General features: G+C 38.6%; 1 protein-coding gene and 1 long non-coding RNA gene across 2 annotated transcripts in view; one reads left to right on the top strand and one right to left on the bottom strand.

Annotated features, from left to right (window-relative positions):
* Positions 1-324: 324 nt before the first annotated feature.
* LOC116793293 lies at positions 325-9,337 on the top strand. Its single transcript, XR_004359438.1, has 3 exons — positions 325-459; positions 7,213-7,309; positions 8,595-9,337. It is a non-coding gene; the product is annotated as an uncharacterized LOC116793293 (long non-coding RNA).
* The window catches only part of NFATC3 (nuclear factor of activated T cells 3), a 66,229-nt gene continuing 49,468 nt past the window's right edge, over positions 1,225-17,985 (bottom strand). Inside the window, 1 exon segment of the mRNA XM_032701032.1 lies at positions 1,225-4,511. Coding sequence (XP_032556923.1) covers positions 4,387-4,511 — 125 coding nt within the window. The 3' untranslated portion in view covers positions 1,225-4,386.

Raw genomic sequence — 17,985 nt, 5'->3', positions numbered from 1 at the left:
CCTGTCAGTCCAAGGGAATCAGCCTTCAGCCTATTTGCATCTAAGGACGACTTGAATTGACAGCAGAGCAGACGCAGCCAGTCAATGGCTTATTGCTGGGGTCGGTGTGTGCTAATTATATACCGGGTAATCACCCTAGAAAACATGTGAACAGCTTTCAAACTGCCGGGGCTATTTTTACTAACCCTCAGCTATAATTACTGCATGTTCAGTCACTGGCACTTCAGCTGCCCCTTTCTGTTGTATTTATAGACAAAAAGCACCGGTGAGGGTAATGGGCCAGGGACAGGCACTCCAAGGAGAAGCTAATCCTGCGCTGGCCGTGCTCTCCCGGGAGAGCCGTCGCAGCTCCTTTTCTATCCTGGGCAGGTGGGAATTGGGAACCCAAAGGTCAGAGCTTTTGCCTCCCTGTTGAGTTTGGGACACTCTCACATGTCACTGGGCCTAGGGATTCCACAGGTAAGTAAAGGTGCTGTAACAAAACTGCAGGGAGATAAAAACCTTTTCACTACCACTATATCATGAGATAAGATACAGGTTTCAAGGCCTGACTCTACCATACTTTTCCCAAAGGCATTTCCCTCAGTACTGCTTGATCAGCCAAGAATAGGCAATAATTTAGACTTTGTAAATTATTTGTAATAAATCTCACATTTATTTCAGAAACAGTTTAACTGCATCTTGCCTATGATAATATCCTTTCAGGAATGAAAATTACTGTTTATGATGTGTTCCCTGAATAATAATTTCTGGAATAATTTCTCAAAATGATCTTGTCATTGTCTAATTGAAATGATATTGAAAATAGGAAAGCCACCAGTATTGTGCAAACTGATACTCTGCCAGCACTGCCGATCACTTCTTACGTATGTAAAGGGTCACAGTTGCTGGCTCTAATCTCAGTTGAGCCCCATACTCTTATCAGATTGTTCAAAACCACCACTCTTCCAGGGGGAATATAAAACGTCCCTCCTTTCGGTGTCACAACGGAGCACAGCTGTTTACCACTGCATCACAAACAAGGAGTTTCTTCCCACTCTGCATCTGGATCTGCATTTTAAATAAATGACAATGCATTTGCATTATTTTTATTTATTTGAACACTACGATTTAAGAGCCTAAATGCAAGTTTTTTTCCCTTTATTTCTGCAAGTAGCACTGCAATCATAACTTACAAAATGTTTAAAATACAAAATGTACATGAAATTACAATACAAGGCTCTGTAAACATCTAGAACTTAATCTTTATTGTCCACATTTTTAAATATAAAACTTCAATTTGAACGATTTCCGAACCTCAGGAATGACATCCAGTATGAGTATCAAAAATAGAGTTTCAAAGCTTTGTATCAGAACAAAACTATTACGTTCTTTTCATTCTTTGGTTTAAAAAGGGTGGCAGTTCCCTGATAACACATAAGTTTTACTACAGAAATTTGGATTGCTAGTTATAGTCATTTCAAACTCACCCTCCTCCCCCTGGTTAATATGCTGCCCCTTAATTTTTTTTTAACATTGACCTTTGACCCTCCTTATAGAAAAGCTACTTCATCATTAGGCTTTCCTTCAGGATAATCTAAATTATTTAAAATTTTTGGAAAAGTACTCAGGGAGAATACAGGACTTAAGGGCAAGGAAGTGGATGCCAACAAAATATCAACAGTTGCCGGGTTCTGCTGTTTAATTAAATTTGCATAGTCGAATAGAGATCCTGTGCTTTTTATATCACTAAAATTATAGAAGATTACAGTCTTTACCTACGTTATCACACAAGCTAAAATAAAATTAAGACCCTTGTATTGAAGCTTTTACAAGGCAAATACAAACTGCTTTAGTATCCAAAGCTATTTTTTTAAATTTCATTTTAAATAGGAAAGCGTCTCTATGTCTACAGGCATCAAGGTATTTAAAGGCATCAGAAAATTTAGTGCATAGCAACTCCGGATTGTTTGGGCTCCTGTATTTTAGGTACAGTGTGAATTCCAGCTACTTGGAGAACTTGCAAGGAGAGTCTGTACCAGCAGGAAAAGGAGCATAAATCCCATATAGTATGAAAAGCTTTTAAGTCAGAATTCTCCTACAAACAATGGTTAATGCAAAAGACCCAACACAGGAATGAAAACTGGAACATGCCTCGCCACCAGCACACACTCTGAACACAGATTACACAGTTTACAGTGTTGTGTGGTTTGTTTTGTTATTAAGGTGTTAAAAACACAAGTAGATGTATTTCTGAGCATGTGAGTCCTTTGTAGGATCTTTAACATGAGTAGAGGACAGAGTAAAGCACCACTGCTGAGGACAATTACAATATCACACTTTTCATATTCCAGCCCTGCCAATTTTTTTCTGCAAATTTCAAGATTTGCACCACTGAACAGTACATTCACAAAAAGGATGCTTAAGATTCCCAGCAGGTACATAGTGGCCTAGCACTAAGTTGTTTGAAATAATTACGAACCATCAAGATAGTAGCCTCAGGCAGCACTCTTAAAAGGAAGTTACATGATAAAATTATAATTTCACCTGCTCAACGTACGTCCTTTTTAAAAGTTCATGATTCAGCTATTAGAGAGATGTGATTATAGCAACTGTAATGGTATTGCTTGGACACTGACTTCAGGTGTAATGTTTTGCCTGCAAAAGGCTCAGTGGAAAGTTTTCCCCATGACTTTGCCAAAATGCAACATCAGTAGAACCTGTGTTTCCTCCTGCAGGCATTATAACTCAGCACTGCTTTCCCCTGTCAGACCACTCTAGAGAGAGAGGCATGTGCTCCCCATGTGTTCAACTGCTAAAATGTCCCCAGTTGTCCAAACTGGATCCAATGCAGATAGACTTTTTAATTTTCTTATTCTTTGAGTTAATTCATTCAATTTTTGTTAGAGCATCATGGCTCACCCCGCTGAGGAACTAAACTGAACATCTCGGATGTTCTGACATTCCGTGTCCTTCAGTCTCGCTTTGCTGTGACTGTTGTACCCTGTGTGTTCCATGGAGGAGAGCTCTGGAAATGAGTGCCTTTTGGGGCAGGGAAATGCGTGTGACACAGGCAGTTTCACATCCTCTCCAAGGTGTCCGATTGTAAAGGCCTGAGATTTTTAAATAACTCTGTAAACAGATTGTTTCCAATTTATCAGATCATGGGGGTAAGGGAGATGCATCCTCGGAGCACAGCACAGAGTTCACTGCTGCCGTGGGGAATCTGCTGGATTTCTTTGGTAGCTTCTGCTTCACACCTTTACAATTCAACATGGACACATTACACTACCTAACCACTAATTCACAGTAAATTACTTTGAGCAAACTGACATTTATAAACAGCCTAAATTTAAGGAACTGTAATTGTCATCTCCTTAGGAGTTCCAAGTGGCATGATCAGGCATACAGCATATAAAACGTACAGATGTGATCAAATGATTTATTGCATCAAAAACTTGAATGCCACTGAACTGGTGATTTCAAAACCATATTCTGCAGGGAACATTTAGATCCTCAGCAAATATAAAATTTTCTTCTCTATCTAACATGGCTTTGATGTTACTGTTCTTTAATCTAAAATCCTACTGCTCAAATTTGATTAAAAGTGTAACTTTCTAAGAAAAAAGCTATTTCAAGAAGGAGCCTGTGCTAATAAAGATCAGGAAGATTATCCACAAAGTTATAAAAGTTAAATTTTGGAATGTAATTTCTATCCCAACACTTTCATGATGGAATGGTCTTTTTGCAGCCTATCAAGTAACATTTTCAGTTTATAAACAAGTGCAGATCTACATTTGGCTTTGCTTCCTATGAATCTAAGAAAGAAAACACTACAGTATTCATATACACAATGGCTTCCATGGCATTGGCTTCAGATGACAGGTATGATTTGCCACTGGAAGATCTTACTAAAAAAAAAATTAACAATAGAAGCTTTAAAGGCTTTCCAAAATGACCAAAAGGTGTTACAAATCATCAGTTACAAACTCTACTATCTCTAAGGGAAAGCAGCACACTGAAGATGTGTTTTCCACATTCAGTACTGTGAATATTATAAGAGCAAACTAACCTCTCCACACATCTGAAGCACTTACAATATAAAAGTATTCTACTTAAATGCAAAAAGCAGAGCTTGTTTGTAACTTTAAAACAGTTAAAATATCTGGTGTAGATTCTGTGTGTCCATTTTAAGAAGTCTCTTTACAGCATCTGAGGAACTATAATTAAAATGCTCTGTCTCTACATCAAAAATGTAACCCACTGAAAGGGCTTTGCAAGGATCCACTGTTCCAGTTCATAAAGGCCACAGAGTTGGAAGCACAGTAAGTCTAAAGAGGAAGAGGATGAAGAAATATTCAGAGAAACTGTGAAGTTTTCATGGATGCTTAGTTGTCAGCTTATCCATTACTGGATTCCATCAGATATTCTTGTCTCCAGAGATCCAGGACACGCACGTGCAGGCTGGCTGGCCACTGCTGTTCCATGTGACACTGAGATCTGTGACATATCTCTTCCTATGATCTCATTCACTATAAAAAAAAGAAGAAATATTAGGAAGTGACTGTTTTTATGCTTTCCAAAAGGCAGAAGTCATCAGTATATCCCTTTTAAAAAGAAATATTTCAGTGCTAAGCCTTGATGCTGTTAAGTAACAGAAGATGAAGGAGGAGCCTGGTTTCAGGAAGAGGGGGGAAAAAAGGGTTCTAGTTTCTCTTATTATTACGCGTGTACTCGCCATAGTCCATGCTGGAGAAGCCCTGATGCCCTTGAAGAAAAGAGGCACGTATTCATGATAAGCAGGTAACTGAAAGGCACAGCACAGGGCAGGTTAGTGCAGGTTTCCCCACAGAACTCCTTCTGGTCAAGAGTGTTACAGGCACAACAGATAACACTAGCAGCTCCTGGCTCTTTCAAGCTACTTACAGAACTTCCTCAGAACGTGGATTTGGGTTAACAGAATATTTTTTAAAACTATATACCTGTTTGATGGGCCAGTTTTCTGAATCCTTGCATTTCTGAAGCTGCAGTAACTAAATCTTTTGTTATCAGTCACTTTTCCTATAATAATTAAAATCGACTAATACGCAGTTTGTGTGTCTGTGTGTGCATATACATCAAATTCAGCAAAGTTTAATCAACTAGTACTATTCAAAAGTAAGGGACGTCTCTGTGAATGTGACAAACTAGCACCTAAGTTATCAACAAATGAAAATTTTGGAGTTTTACTCTGAAGCTTAGATAACTGCTGCAGGACACTTGAGTTTGGAAGATGACAAAAATAATTATTTTAATGGATAAATGTAAAAGCTGTGATATATCACATTAAATAGTAATGACAAATTTTAGACAAATATTAGAATATAAGCAAAATCTGAATTATTATTTAATTGGTAAAGGCAGTCAATCCTGTTGTTTTCCAGGACTGAGTGGCAATAGGCTACAGTATCTCTTACTCAGAAAGACTTTGAATATGCTAAGCTATTGAGGCTTTTCCTTTATTACTGGCATGAGTTTGCTTCTATAAACAGACATTTAATGGGACTCTTTTGTTGAGTAAGGATCATTCTTAATAAAAAAACATGTTTTGCTCTGCTAGTAAGATGCTTCTATGAAAATCTTAACAGATTTGGAACCCGGGCTTTTGCAATTTTGTTCTCCTTTTGGTAACTTTACAGAACAGTGTTGATGTACTCCACCACCCTTCTTGGTGCTTCCTTAATCTTCCATAGCAGGATTTAGCTTCCTACTGACCATTCCTGGCTGGTAGAAGCATAACAAAATCAATGTACATGTAGTGTGAATTGTTCTTGCTGCTTATACTGTTCCCCAGCCTCAGCATTGCCTTCAGCGGCAGCAGGAGCATAAGTGGGTCTAAAAGAAAATGCAGTAATATTGTGAATGCACTCAAACTGTGTAACTTACATGAAATCCAACTCTGAAAACAGGTTTTGTCATATTCTTTTAATTTACTCGAGAGAGCTTTAAAAAATCACCTCATGTCACAGAACCCCTATGTACCATGGAGGGGGCATTTGTTATCTAAGAGTCATCACTGCAATGGTTTTCTCCTGCATGAATGCAAGGACAGCTTGTTAAATACACACATTATTGCAGCCCAAAGTTCAAAACAGTTCAGACCAGCTATGTAAAAGCCAATTCCCTCAAGCATTACAAGATTTGCAATTTATTTATTTTCAAAAAATCTTGTCATTCAATGAACTTAACCGGCACTATGACATTGATAATGTGTGACTGCAGGTAGGGCACTTTTCCAAGTATTTTTATTAGGCCACACAATGCCATAAGTAAACATCTGCTAAAGCCCAAGACTTTTGTTTTTTAAACAAAATCTAGATGTTCATTTAGAAGAGCTATGAGCCATCAGCTTCTGTCATTAGCTTGCTCTAACTGCAGGACTTCTAACAGCTCTTGTCCGCTGAATGCTACTGAGCAGTTGGTCTGTGCAAACTGAGTATTGCAACTGTTCAGTACTGCTAAAATTTGGAACATTAAAAAGAACTTTCTGAAGTTCAGTATTTTGAAATTACTAGACAGTTACTTCCTGTAAGTCTTGATGGATGATATGTATCTGTACTGGCATCATCAGCACCACCTGGTCTATACTGCTGCAATGTTTTGTAGTTCCCACAGGCAAAGGTGTTCAACTGAACAGCACGTAGCCATGTGGCATTACATTTTCCTTAAAACACATTACACTGAATACAATAGCTGGTCACATGGGGGTTTATTTGCCAAACTTCTGCATAAGTCACTATGTAATAATGAGTATTGAAGTTCCAGGTTAGTTTGTGTTGTTTTGTTCTAAATAATCATTGATTTGCTTGTAATAAGCTGTTTGGTAGTGCAGTGCTTTTTCTGGCAATGCTTTTAGCATGTGGGGAATACAGATTTATCTGGCTTACATGGATTTACATTAGAAGTATCTACCATTTCTTAGGAAAATGCAGGATCTTGTCTTCATCTCAGCAGAGAACTCTAGTGGAGAACTCTTACTTGCCCCAGTGGCTTTGTTAGATTTGCTAATTTATAAACCCAATGAGTATTCAAAAAGTACCTTTTAAAAAAAATTAGTATCTAACTCAGTGTTCTGTCAGAGCACCATGCAGGCCTCGAGAAAAGGCCAGAATACTTTTACTGCTGTTTATGCCAAGGTGTTTTCTCCTAGACCACCGTCCCAACTAACACATCTTCCTATTTTGTACTTTCCAGGAGTGTCCAGTTCAGCTGTCTGGAACTCGGTGAGCAACAAATGGATGGGGGTAGCCTGCAGACCCCAGAGACTGTACATTGACTAGATGAGACACAGGTGATGGCATAAAGTAGCTTAAATGCAAATCATGCAGTACAGTAAGAAGAGATAAAATCCTGCACAGAAATGTACAAGGCTGAAGGTGAAATCATACAGCATTTTCCTTTTTGTATTAATTTGTGATGGAGGAAAACTGTATTAAAGACTAAAACAGAGAATCCAAAGGTTAGTATTTGAATGCATGAATGTCACCTTCCACCAAGGATCAATTACAGATCATTTAGTGGTCTGTGATTAAACTGAAAACTTAGTTCATGAGTATAACACACATTTCTATAACAGTTGTCTAGCAAAACTCAAGCTCTTCAGGTAGGAAAGGAAGTTAATTTCAACCATTCTGAGAAAGGGCAGAGCTCAGTCTATACTGCTGATGCTTTTCAAACAACAGAAAACTTCTTTCCTATACTTTCAAAGAACACTTTATCCCACCTTTCCTAGTTTTGACTATGGGCTGCTTGGGCTACATTATATGTCCTAGAAATATAGCTAGAAAGATTTCATATGCCCTTTCACTTAATCCTAAAAGCCATCCAGTTAGCAACTGCCTGTTTGGTATGCGTGGTACCAGGTGTTCTCACTGCTAATCCCGGAGCCTGGGCCTCTACTGTCAAGACATGGGGAACCAGAAATCTCTTACATACTAAATAATTGAGAGTATTTATAGTCATTTAGTACCTACTGATCATCTAAATAATTTGGATGATCAGTGTCAATTGAGTGGATAACAGCAAAAGCATTATCAAATATCTCCTGTGCTACACTCCGGGTCACTAATCCTGAAATAATGACTGGACCAGATCACAAGAGAGAGGGTGGCACACACTACACAGTGTACATGTGTGGCATATTCCTCCACTACAACAGTGATAACTGCACTTTGAAAACTTGTTTGTCAGATATGGCTCAGAACAAAATGCAACACAGCTTTTTTAATTTTTTTTTAATTGGGCTATGAAACGGAAATGATTTTAACAACTTTGTCTATTTAATTGACCTCTTTGGCAGTTATCCCAGATTTCAGAATTTCAGCTGTTACTTTATTTGCAATAGTTTCATCTTTTCCTCCCCTAGTATTTATCTAGAATGTAAGCTGACTGGCCAATTTATACTCACAGTTAAAAATGGATTGTGCAGAACAGAAGTTAACATGGTAGAGAGCAAATCAGCTCCAGACAGATTAGATTGCCCGGGTCAATACCAGTGATACTGTAGCGTTGTATTGTAAGGTTTTTGTCATTTTTTTCTTTTTTTTTGCTTGTTCTTCTCCCTCTGTGCCGCACAGAAAAAGAATGAACACGCCTGAGAGGCACTGAAGGTCAGCTGGAGGCTCAAGCCCCTTGAACCCTGCAAATACATTAAGCAGTGTAGTAACACCAATATCAGCAGAACAGAGAAGGTGGGTCTGACTTTTGGATCTGCTGTCAAGCTGTAAAATAAGAGCAACCACTTGTTCGGTTTTACTGGGTTCTTCCCACTGTTTTCACTTCCCACTGTGCTCTGTTTGCCTGGTTTCAGTCCCTGCTCACTGCACAAATGGAGGCAGCCAAAGCACTGGGATCTCCCCTGCCCTTGTCTTTCAGGCCCAGGACTTTGCCTCTGGGCTGCTGAAGGTCTGCACTGGGACAGCTGGCAAAGCCAGTGTTCCAGTTTTGTGCAGGACAGCCAGACTGTTCATGGAGAGCTCTTAAAACTCTGCAATTTGCAATCCAGAGTTTTAAGATAAACTAAAATTAGGTTGAACATTTGTGCAGTCAGTGACACACAAGAGCTGTGGGTGCTGATCTTATCAGCTGTTCCAGTACTGACCAACCCCTCAGGAGAAATTCCCACCTACAGAAAGTGATCCATATTTGCTGATTTGAACAGAACAAACTCTTGTGTTATGAAGCATGACATCATAATGAAAAATTATGCTCTTATTTAATAAATGGTTGAATATTTTGTTTTGGATAAATTAAAAAAAAATATAATAACAAGCTCATAACTAGCATTTATTTACCCTTTCAAGACTACTTTTAACACTACTGAGCAAAGTTTCATAGAATTGTCCATTGTAAATTCAAGACAGCTTTATATGATAATAGTTCAGAGAGACTGTCATTGCATGTATTATAGCGCAGGTTTTATTCTTTCCCTTACTCTAATTTCTACTTTTTCTTTAACTACCTGATTTTCTTTAATCACAAGGTCTTCCTGTAGAGGTTTCTAGACAGTTTTGGTTTTCACCCCTCTGAGTAGCTGAGCAGCAGCAGTTTCACATTCACCTAGGCTCTAAATCAGATTTAAGCAAGAGGTTATACATTACAGTTAGAACTGTTTCTTACTCTTTCAGAGTTGTTGTCTGGCATGTCATCTACTTGAGGACAATTGTCACTGTCACTATCTGTTCTGAAAACTTTTCACTGACACCTTATCTTGGACAGATCCTGCAACATGTCTCTTTTTTCAAAGGGACTTTGGGCATGAGAATCTCTAGTTCCTCAACTGTGAACATCAATACAAAAAACTTTCTAAGATCATTTATCTTATTTTAACCTGAATAACTGATTTGTCATCTGTGGGGCACGTTTCACATTTAATCTAATAGTTTCATGTTCTTTTCTATTTTCTGCATTTGGAAGCAGCTTGTAGTCTCTCTCACTGCAGAGTAATTGTACACTTAATAAGAACCTCAAAAGAGTTTGCAGACAGTTTGCAACTATTTGACCCTTGACCACCTATTATGTCTCAGTGGTTGACCTGTGTCCTATAGTTCCCCTTTCAAGTTTGTCACAGCCTGTAAAGCTGAAACTGCAACAAAACAAAGATTTATTTTTTTCCAGGCAGTTTCTGTATGGTCCTTTGGACCAAATAAAGAGATATTTCCCCTTGTGGGTTCTCCTCATGACTTAGTACTCCACACAGCAGTCATCACACTTACCCATTCAATAAAGGATGACTCAAGTATTCCATTAGTTATTTCCTGCCTTTGCAGATGCTCTGATCTCGTGCAGCACACTAGTTACAGTTGCTCTCCTCTTCAGCAGTATAATTTAGAAGCTATACTCTTCCTAGTTTAACCCTGAAAGTTGTCTCTGCAAGAATTCTGTACTAGCAACGGATACAGAGAGCTTCTCATTTGACACTGCATTCTTCAAGGTACAAAACCGTTTGTTGTAAACAATCTCTCGTATTTGTACCACACTATCTTGTGCCAAATACATAAAATACCCATTATTTTAGTTTTAAAAAAATGCCATTTCTCAACTGTATTTCTCACATGCCAGCATTTTGTGTAAGCATGTTTCTCTCCAGGTCTGGGTCTCTGTCTGTGTGCCTTTTTTAAAAGGGATCTGTCGGTGTACATTTCATAAGCCCAAGTTTGGGGTTTGCCAACCTGTGTGCTATTCTTTAGTTGATGAGACTGGTATTTGTGGGTTATTTTATTACTTAACTGAATTTTCATTTTTCAAGAACTTCTGCTCTTCAGCAATTATTCTGAACCTATCAGAGTCTGAGTTGCACAGGATATAGTCTAGAACACTGAAATAATCTAAGCTATAACTTGCAATTTACTAATAGTTTTGCTGTTTCAATATCTAGGAGTGTCAACTTAGTGTACAGAGTCCTTTCCCTAGCTTTGCCATTCTAAATAGGAGCTACTTACCTTACTAATAACATTTTGATATGTAAGGAAAGCAGAGCTAAATTTCTTGAAAGATGATAAAAGACCAGTGTGATTTATTTCAGTTTCACAGGCAAACTTAAGGTCAGTTACACACTAATTGTGTGAAAGTTTTATTAAGAGCTTGATTACTTTACTGTTACTAATCCCAAATCTACTGTACACTTACAGGTATTACCCTATAAAAATCACTGGGGAATGTAAAACGTTACCTGTGTTTTAATATATGTGTATATGCATATATATTGGAAAAAAGGGACAGTGCAGTTCTTCGGCATTTTAGGCATGTTTGTAATAAAGTGAAAAACACTTAAGTATAAACACAAATGACACCCATATACCATGCATCAACTTCTAACATTAGTATTTAGAAGAGTCATGGTGCTAATTATCTTGTTTATATGTGAAATAAAGAAGCTGAAATAATAAATCCAGATGTTCTTTCCCAATTACAGTGCACATTCAACTTGAAATCTAGTTACGAATCTGTATTCCTAATACTTAGATAGCTGGTGCACACCACTGTATTCCATCTATTTAAATTGATATTGCTTCATCTTTTTAATAAAGAGAAACATTCCAAATTTCTCAGGTAACTTATCTGGACGCTCTTTAACCTTGCCCATATTTGGCTTAAAATTTTCATATCCTCTTTGTTTTCCTAGATCCTACAGCACTCAGGAAGTTCTGTGGCAGCTCTATATATTTTGAGTGGAGGATTTTATTGAGTGACTGTACACCTGGTTCAGAACTGCTGAATTTCCAACTATTTCAGAATACACAGGTGTCCAATTACAGTAATACTTCAGTATTACACAGCGCTTTTCACTTGTAGCTCATAAGACTATTAAAAGACTTTCCCCTTTCCTTTGTGCTCCAATTTCAAACATTGAAGCATTGCAGTAAGCAGACTCACCCTCTAGATTTTCCACATAGGAGTTGGACATGAATGCTGAATGTTGAGTCCATTTCTCTGTTGAACCTGATGGCTGGTATTCCAGGTCAGAGATAAAACTGTCTGTATCAGAGAAGAAGACAGACATAACTACTGACTGGACTAAACCAAGAAGTTACAGTTCACTCAACGAGGAAGTGATTTTCATTTTTCTTTTAATAGCACTAACTTTAAATACCCAGCTTCATTCACAACTAACTACTGCGTAAGCCGACATAAATAACTGTTTATAAATTATCAGAGTGCTTATAAAACCAGTATCACTTATCTTGTGTACTTAGTTACTTTTCAGTTAGCAGCCATAAAGGTAATGGTTAATATTTTGGATGTCTGCCTAGTTGTATTCATCATGATTTTTTATACTACCTTAAGTTTGGCTTAGTATTTGTGTTAAAGACATTCCTCTGCAGTTTTCTCAATCTGCTTTACTTACTATGGTCAAATTAAAAAGGGCTTGTGCCCCTTGACAGCAACTCCACTGAACAAGGTAGGCAGACGAGTACTAGTAAATAAAAACCTTTATTGTTATTTTCCTATCCCTTAACCAAAGGAAAACTGTCCCTGTACACAGCTATTGGCTTCCTCTTTACTTGTCCACACTGTACTGTACACTTTGTCCAAGGTACTGCTCTGCAGTCAGACCACACACAGATCCAAGTGCCAGATACCAAGATATTATCTTGGCACAGGTGGCTCCTGAGGCTAGGCCATGTGAGAGAAATCCCAGAGGACGTGGCGAGCTGTGTTTCACTGAACTGCTTTTTCCTGGAAGAAAAATCAATGTCAATAGTGTGTTCATTACTTTAACCAACAAGTGTGTGTTTATTCAGTTGTGATTGGTGGCTGTGCAGAGCTTACAACATGTACGGGTTGGATATAGTTGTTTTTTTTTTCCTGTGCAGACCAGAGCTGCCAGTTTAGTAAATTAGGCTTTAACACAATTAACAAAATTACTCTGGACCTTGGCCAATTGTGCCTTCTGGATAGATCACACACTTGTTTTGCCGCATGGTTTTTAAGCCCTGCTTAGGGGTCACTCCCAGGAGAATGAGTCTACTCTTACTTCCTTCTGAAATTCAAGCAGCTCAAATGACTTCTTTGGGTGACTTCTTATGCTTAATTGTTCAAAGTGTAAAGTTACATGTATTTAAATGGGAAGTGGAAAGCTTTATCTGGGTTTCAATGAAAATGTCCACTGCCACTGTGAAGGAAAGGAGTAGATTAAGGATAAATTCTTGTCAAATAATAGGAGATTAAGAAAAAAGAGCATTTCCTCCACCAATTATGGTAGAAACATCAGGAAGTGATATTTAAATAAAGATCTAATGAAACCAGGGAGATGGGCAGGAAACTACCTCAAGAGGAAACAAATTAACATTTGCCAGCAACCCTCTTTAAAGGCACAGCTTTCAAAGGAGCAGAAAACAAAACACTGTCAAAAAAACCTCCGGAGAGAACAGTGCAGTTCATTAGCTCCTAAAGCAACAGGCTGTGCACCATAAGGCAGCACAGCCTATACAGTGAGGGTTATCTGTCACTCTGGCACGGAAACTGATTATGAGCAGTTTTTCTAATTAATTTCATACTTAGAGGGATTCTGAGGTTCTCGTGTGCCCTAACAAAGCTGCCAAAGTATTGAATGTTTGCTTTTATCTACCTTTGACAAATTGTCATGCATAGCACACGGAACATGTCTCCAGCCAGCAGCCTCTAGACCGAAGCCCATGCGCTTGCCTTGGGCACACACTACCTGTTGTTCGGGAAACGTGGTAAATAGAGCATCAGCCTTTTGAAGTGTGTACGTAGCATAAGAGGTTTGTTCAACACACACGTAAGTTAGATAGAACTTGAGCTACCCGGTAAACATATATTAAAAATACCCTTTCTACCTCATAATTTCATAAACATTTGAGAAAGTTTTTTACATCGTAAAGCACTACCAAAATGTGGTCTGTACTGAAAGAATATAAAACCAAACATTAAAACTATTAAATTGAAACAAAAATCAAGAAAGCTGACACCCTTTAGATCTGTTTAACTGATGAAAAATTCATATTTTTATGAATGACTTCTTTGTCTTGACTCATCTCTTAAGTAAAGAAAGTTAAGAAAAGCTTTAAACCTTCCAATTATCTGCACCAGCTTTGGGTCAAAGTAGGAAGTCAACTTAAAATTAGAGCTCTGTTATGGATTACAGGCAGACCAAAAGGCTACTGGAGTTATATCATTTGATTTTCAGGATCTCTTCCTACAGGAAGTCAACTAACTTCCTTTTTTATAGCCACTATCCAATTAGAAGTTTAGCTTGTGTATCCTTTTATTGCTGCTGAACTGAAGTAGGATGGTGGGCAATGGGACTTAAACCAGAAGATGTACTAGTTTAGAAAAGTGGCTTTCCAAAAATGTTTTGGGATACGTGATTGTAGTGTAGCTACAGGAAGTAAGAGTTTCTTAACATGCCCCACCAAAAGAAGTTGATACAATTGTCTTTGTGTGTTTAGGGGAGGGCTGAGTGAATCGCCCTATTGACAGAGGCAACAGTGATCAGTAAACCTCAAAGAACGCTATGGACAGACTGCAGCACACATTTCCCTCACACACAGGCCTTTGTTGTCAACTCCAGAAAGAATTCTATCAGCTGCATTATGTGAAGAATCCCTGTAACTACATCACATTGCTCAGTGCAGTATATTAGCCTGGTTTTGACTCCACATGACCAGCAACTAATAGTGTCAACTTCCCTAACAACAAAAAAGAAAAAGCTGCCAGGCTATAATTAACCCTCAGTCCTCTGTGCTGTGGAGCAGCCACAGCTGATTCTGCTCGTTTGACACCAAATCAGTCACATGCCAGGCCACGTCTGCTATGGCAAACCACCAAGGACACGGTGGGCTGCCTTGCACATCATCCTTCCCAAGTCATAGGCCAGGCTTGCTTTTAATAATTCAGGTTTGATGCCAACTTTACTAAGAAGTACTACTTTTTTATTCAACTGACAAAATAAGGCTGCATGAAATGCTGGAGGAGTACAGTTTTCCTGTGCACATTATCTTTATAGCTGCATAGAGAAGCTGCAGGTGCCTGCAGAGTCACAGAACAAGCTCTGCAGTTATGTGGTACAGTAACAAATATCTCGTTCATGTCTTGGTCATGAGGTCACACTCTGCATTTCTGTATCCTGGTAAACCCAACTCCCTTAAGTCATGTTTACCCCGTTCACTCACACAAGGAGAGAGATGAGTCTGACCCCAGGCTTAAGCATGAGCCTTGGTGCTAGAGGGACATGTGCTGTGCAGTGGAAAGCGGTGCTGAAGTGTCTCAGTGTATTTTTGCAGTGTCACAAGGCGTGCTGAGCTCCTTCCAGCTCTGCTGCTATTGCCAGCACCTACACCACGATGCAGACATGCCACTTGCTCTCATGGAAGAAGTCTCTAACCTCTTCTAATCCTTAAATGGAAATATTTCTGCAGTGGTACAACTAGTTGAGCTTACTTTGCATTAGTTACAAGATGTCCTGTGGCTCTCCGAGGGAGAGCTGGTCAGACACCGGAGGATTTAACTGACATTTTTACAAATCAGAAGTCGTAACTGGTCTTCTCAATAGATGCCTTGCTGTCACAAATTTTATGGACACAATGAATCACCTAGAAGATATGGTCATAACCTCCTTTAACTGCTGAAACCCCTGATGGATAACACTCTTCACCTTTTCCTCACCGCTCCAACCTTTTGCTTTTAAACTACTGCTCAGTCTGGATCTTAACCCATGCTGGGCATGCCGCAAGGTGCAACATTTTGTTCCATGCTTAGGAGAGAGTAAAACCACCTTCGATTTGAGATGTACATCTCAAGTCTGAGCTGCACCAGCAAGACAACAGGTTTTTGAGCTGCTCTCCTCCATTCTAAGCTAGACTCTTTCATTCAGTATTTTCTGAATGCTCCATTGGCAGGACACTGCCTTAATTAAGAATGACCTGTTATTGCATAAGTTTTAATATAGGCAGAAATACAAAGTACAGTCATTCTACAATATTTTCTTATTAATTACTACTTTGATTCTCCAGAAATTAAGCTGAAGCTACAGTAAAAAGCAACCTGTTACGATGTACACATTTTCTAGCCAAGACAGAATAATCTGAGCTTCTCAGCAAGAGACTTTATCAGCTAGAGAGTCATCACAGAACTACTAAAGTGAACGAATGCTAATGGCTTAGAATTCTACACAGAATGTGGCTGACAAAGCAGACTTATTGCTTTATATACACAAAATGGTTAGGGGATTTCTAGTTATGATTTATAGTAAATCCACATACTGGATTTCCTAATCTCCAGATTTATGTAATGGAGATGCAATGAGTTACAAAATGTAAGAGGATTAGCAGAAGGTCATGCTGATTTGCTGAATACAGCCTAACGTAATACCTTCAAAATGGTTAAATACAGCTGTACATGCTAGAAATCTCATCACTGTAGAAAGCCATGAAATCCAGGTAAACTCCCTCCTAAACTGCAAACCACAAGAGATTAAATTTTAGATCAACAGTATTAGAATAGATTTAAATCTAAACTTGACAGTGGGATAGCTAAACCATCACAGTAGGAGCACTTTTTTAAATCAGACTGAGGGGAAATTAATAAGGCCTCATCACTATAACTACACTGAGTCTGACTTTGAGTAGCTTTTTTTTCAAGTGGGGAAGAAATGGGACCTTTATTAGAGGAATATGCAGCAGAGCACATTATGGATGATGGGTATGGGAAAGGATAGAAATGACCCAGCTGCCTGTGTCCTGTCACTGCAGCTGCCTTGTTTCCACCTATTTGCAGCCCTAACTTCCTCACTGTCTATCCAGGGCAATGTTAACCCGGGGTGCTGTGGCAGAGGGCTACTTGCTGAAAGACATTAATGGAAAAAAGGTCCAACAACACACCAGGGGAGAGAAACGCAGAGGGGACAAATAAGAGTAAGAAGCTGCTTTCACATAGTTCTGGTCTGAAAGTTTTACCAGCTTGTGCAGCCTGATACTGCAAAGACCTAAGTGGAAAAGAAGAGTTTTCCAGAACACATTTGAAGTAGTAACATACATAAATATTACTTTGAAATTGTGTTGTGTCAAATGTTTTCTGTAATATAATTTTATTTTCATATCTAGGTATCCTCATGCATGTTGATCCTTGTTTCTTCAACTGAATTAAAAAGTGTTTCCTGCAGGAAGCAAAGACAGGAAGAGAAGAAAAAAAGCAGAATAGCAAATTCTGCTTGAGATTAGAGAAGTCTAAAGACATCAACAGGATCCTGTTGTACAACAAGATAGAGTCACACAAACTTCAGTATAGGAAAAAAAAAAGGAAAAAAGTGTCCTTTATGCAGACACATAGGTGTAGGATCTGCTTTCAATTATGTAATCCGTGTTCACTCATACTCTGAACAGAGCCCAGCTTGCTCTGACTCATAAAGGGCAAAGGAACACAACAAAATTTAAAAAGATGCTCCACTGGTCACTGGCAAACATCTTAGACTTTTCAGGGAAGCTGTAAAAGGTGACTCCAGATGTGTTACACCTTCCAGGACATGCTGGATAAGACTAATCAGATGCTCTTGGCTTGAGCACCGATGGATGAAGCAGCTTTGCAGTTCTGGATTAGTGGATTTGGAGGGGTTTTTGTTGTGTTTTGAAGAAAACACCTAACTGCTGGCTGAAGAGAGACAGCAAGATTCACTTTTAGAAGTCTTGCTCAAAGGAATTTACGTAACTACTACCCAGACTGCCACTTCTGGAGGTGGGGTGGTGGTGTTTTGGTGGGGATTTTTTGTTTTGTGTCTTTTTGGTTTTGTCTTTTTTTTATTTTTTTTTTCAGTTTTGTGGTGTTTTTTTTGTAGTGTTTTTTTAAATCATATCCTGTCAAGCTACGCAGGAATTCCAGGACTGAAATTTTGTAAAATATTTCTTGAAATATTTTCTTGGCAAAGAAAACATCTACTATTTTAATTTTGAAATAGTGCATGTTACTTAAAAGAAAGAAGGTAATTTATGCCCTCAGAGGTTTTTTTTT

Source organism: Chiroxiphia lanceolata, chromosome 13, assembly GCF_009829145.1.
Source record: "Chiroxiphia lanceolata isolate bChiLan1 chromosome 13, bChiLan1.pri, whole genome shotgun sequence".
NCBI lineage: Eukaryota > Metazoa > Chordata > Aves > Passeriformes > Pipridae > Chiroxiphia > Chiroxiphia lanceolata.
This window is presented reverse-complemented; position numbering and strand designations above follow the sequence as displayed.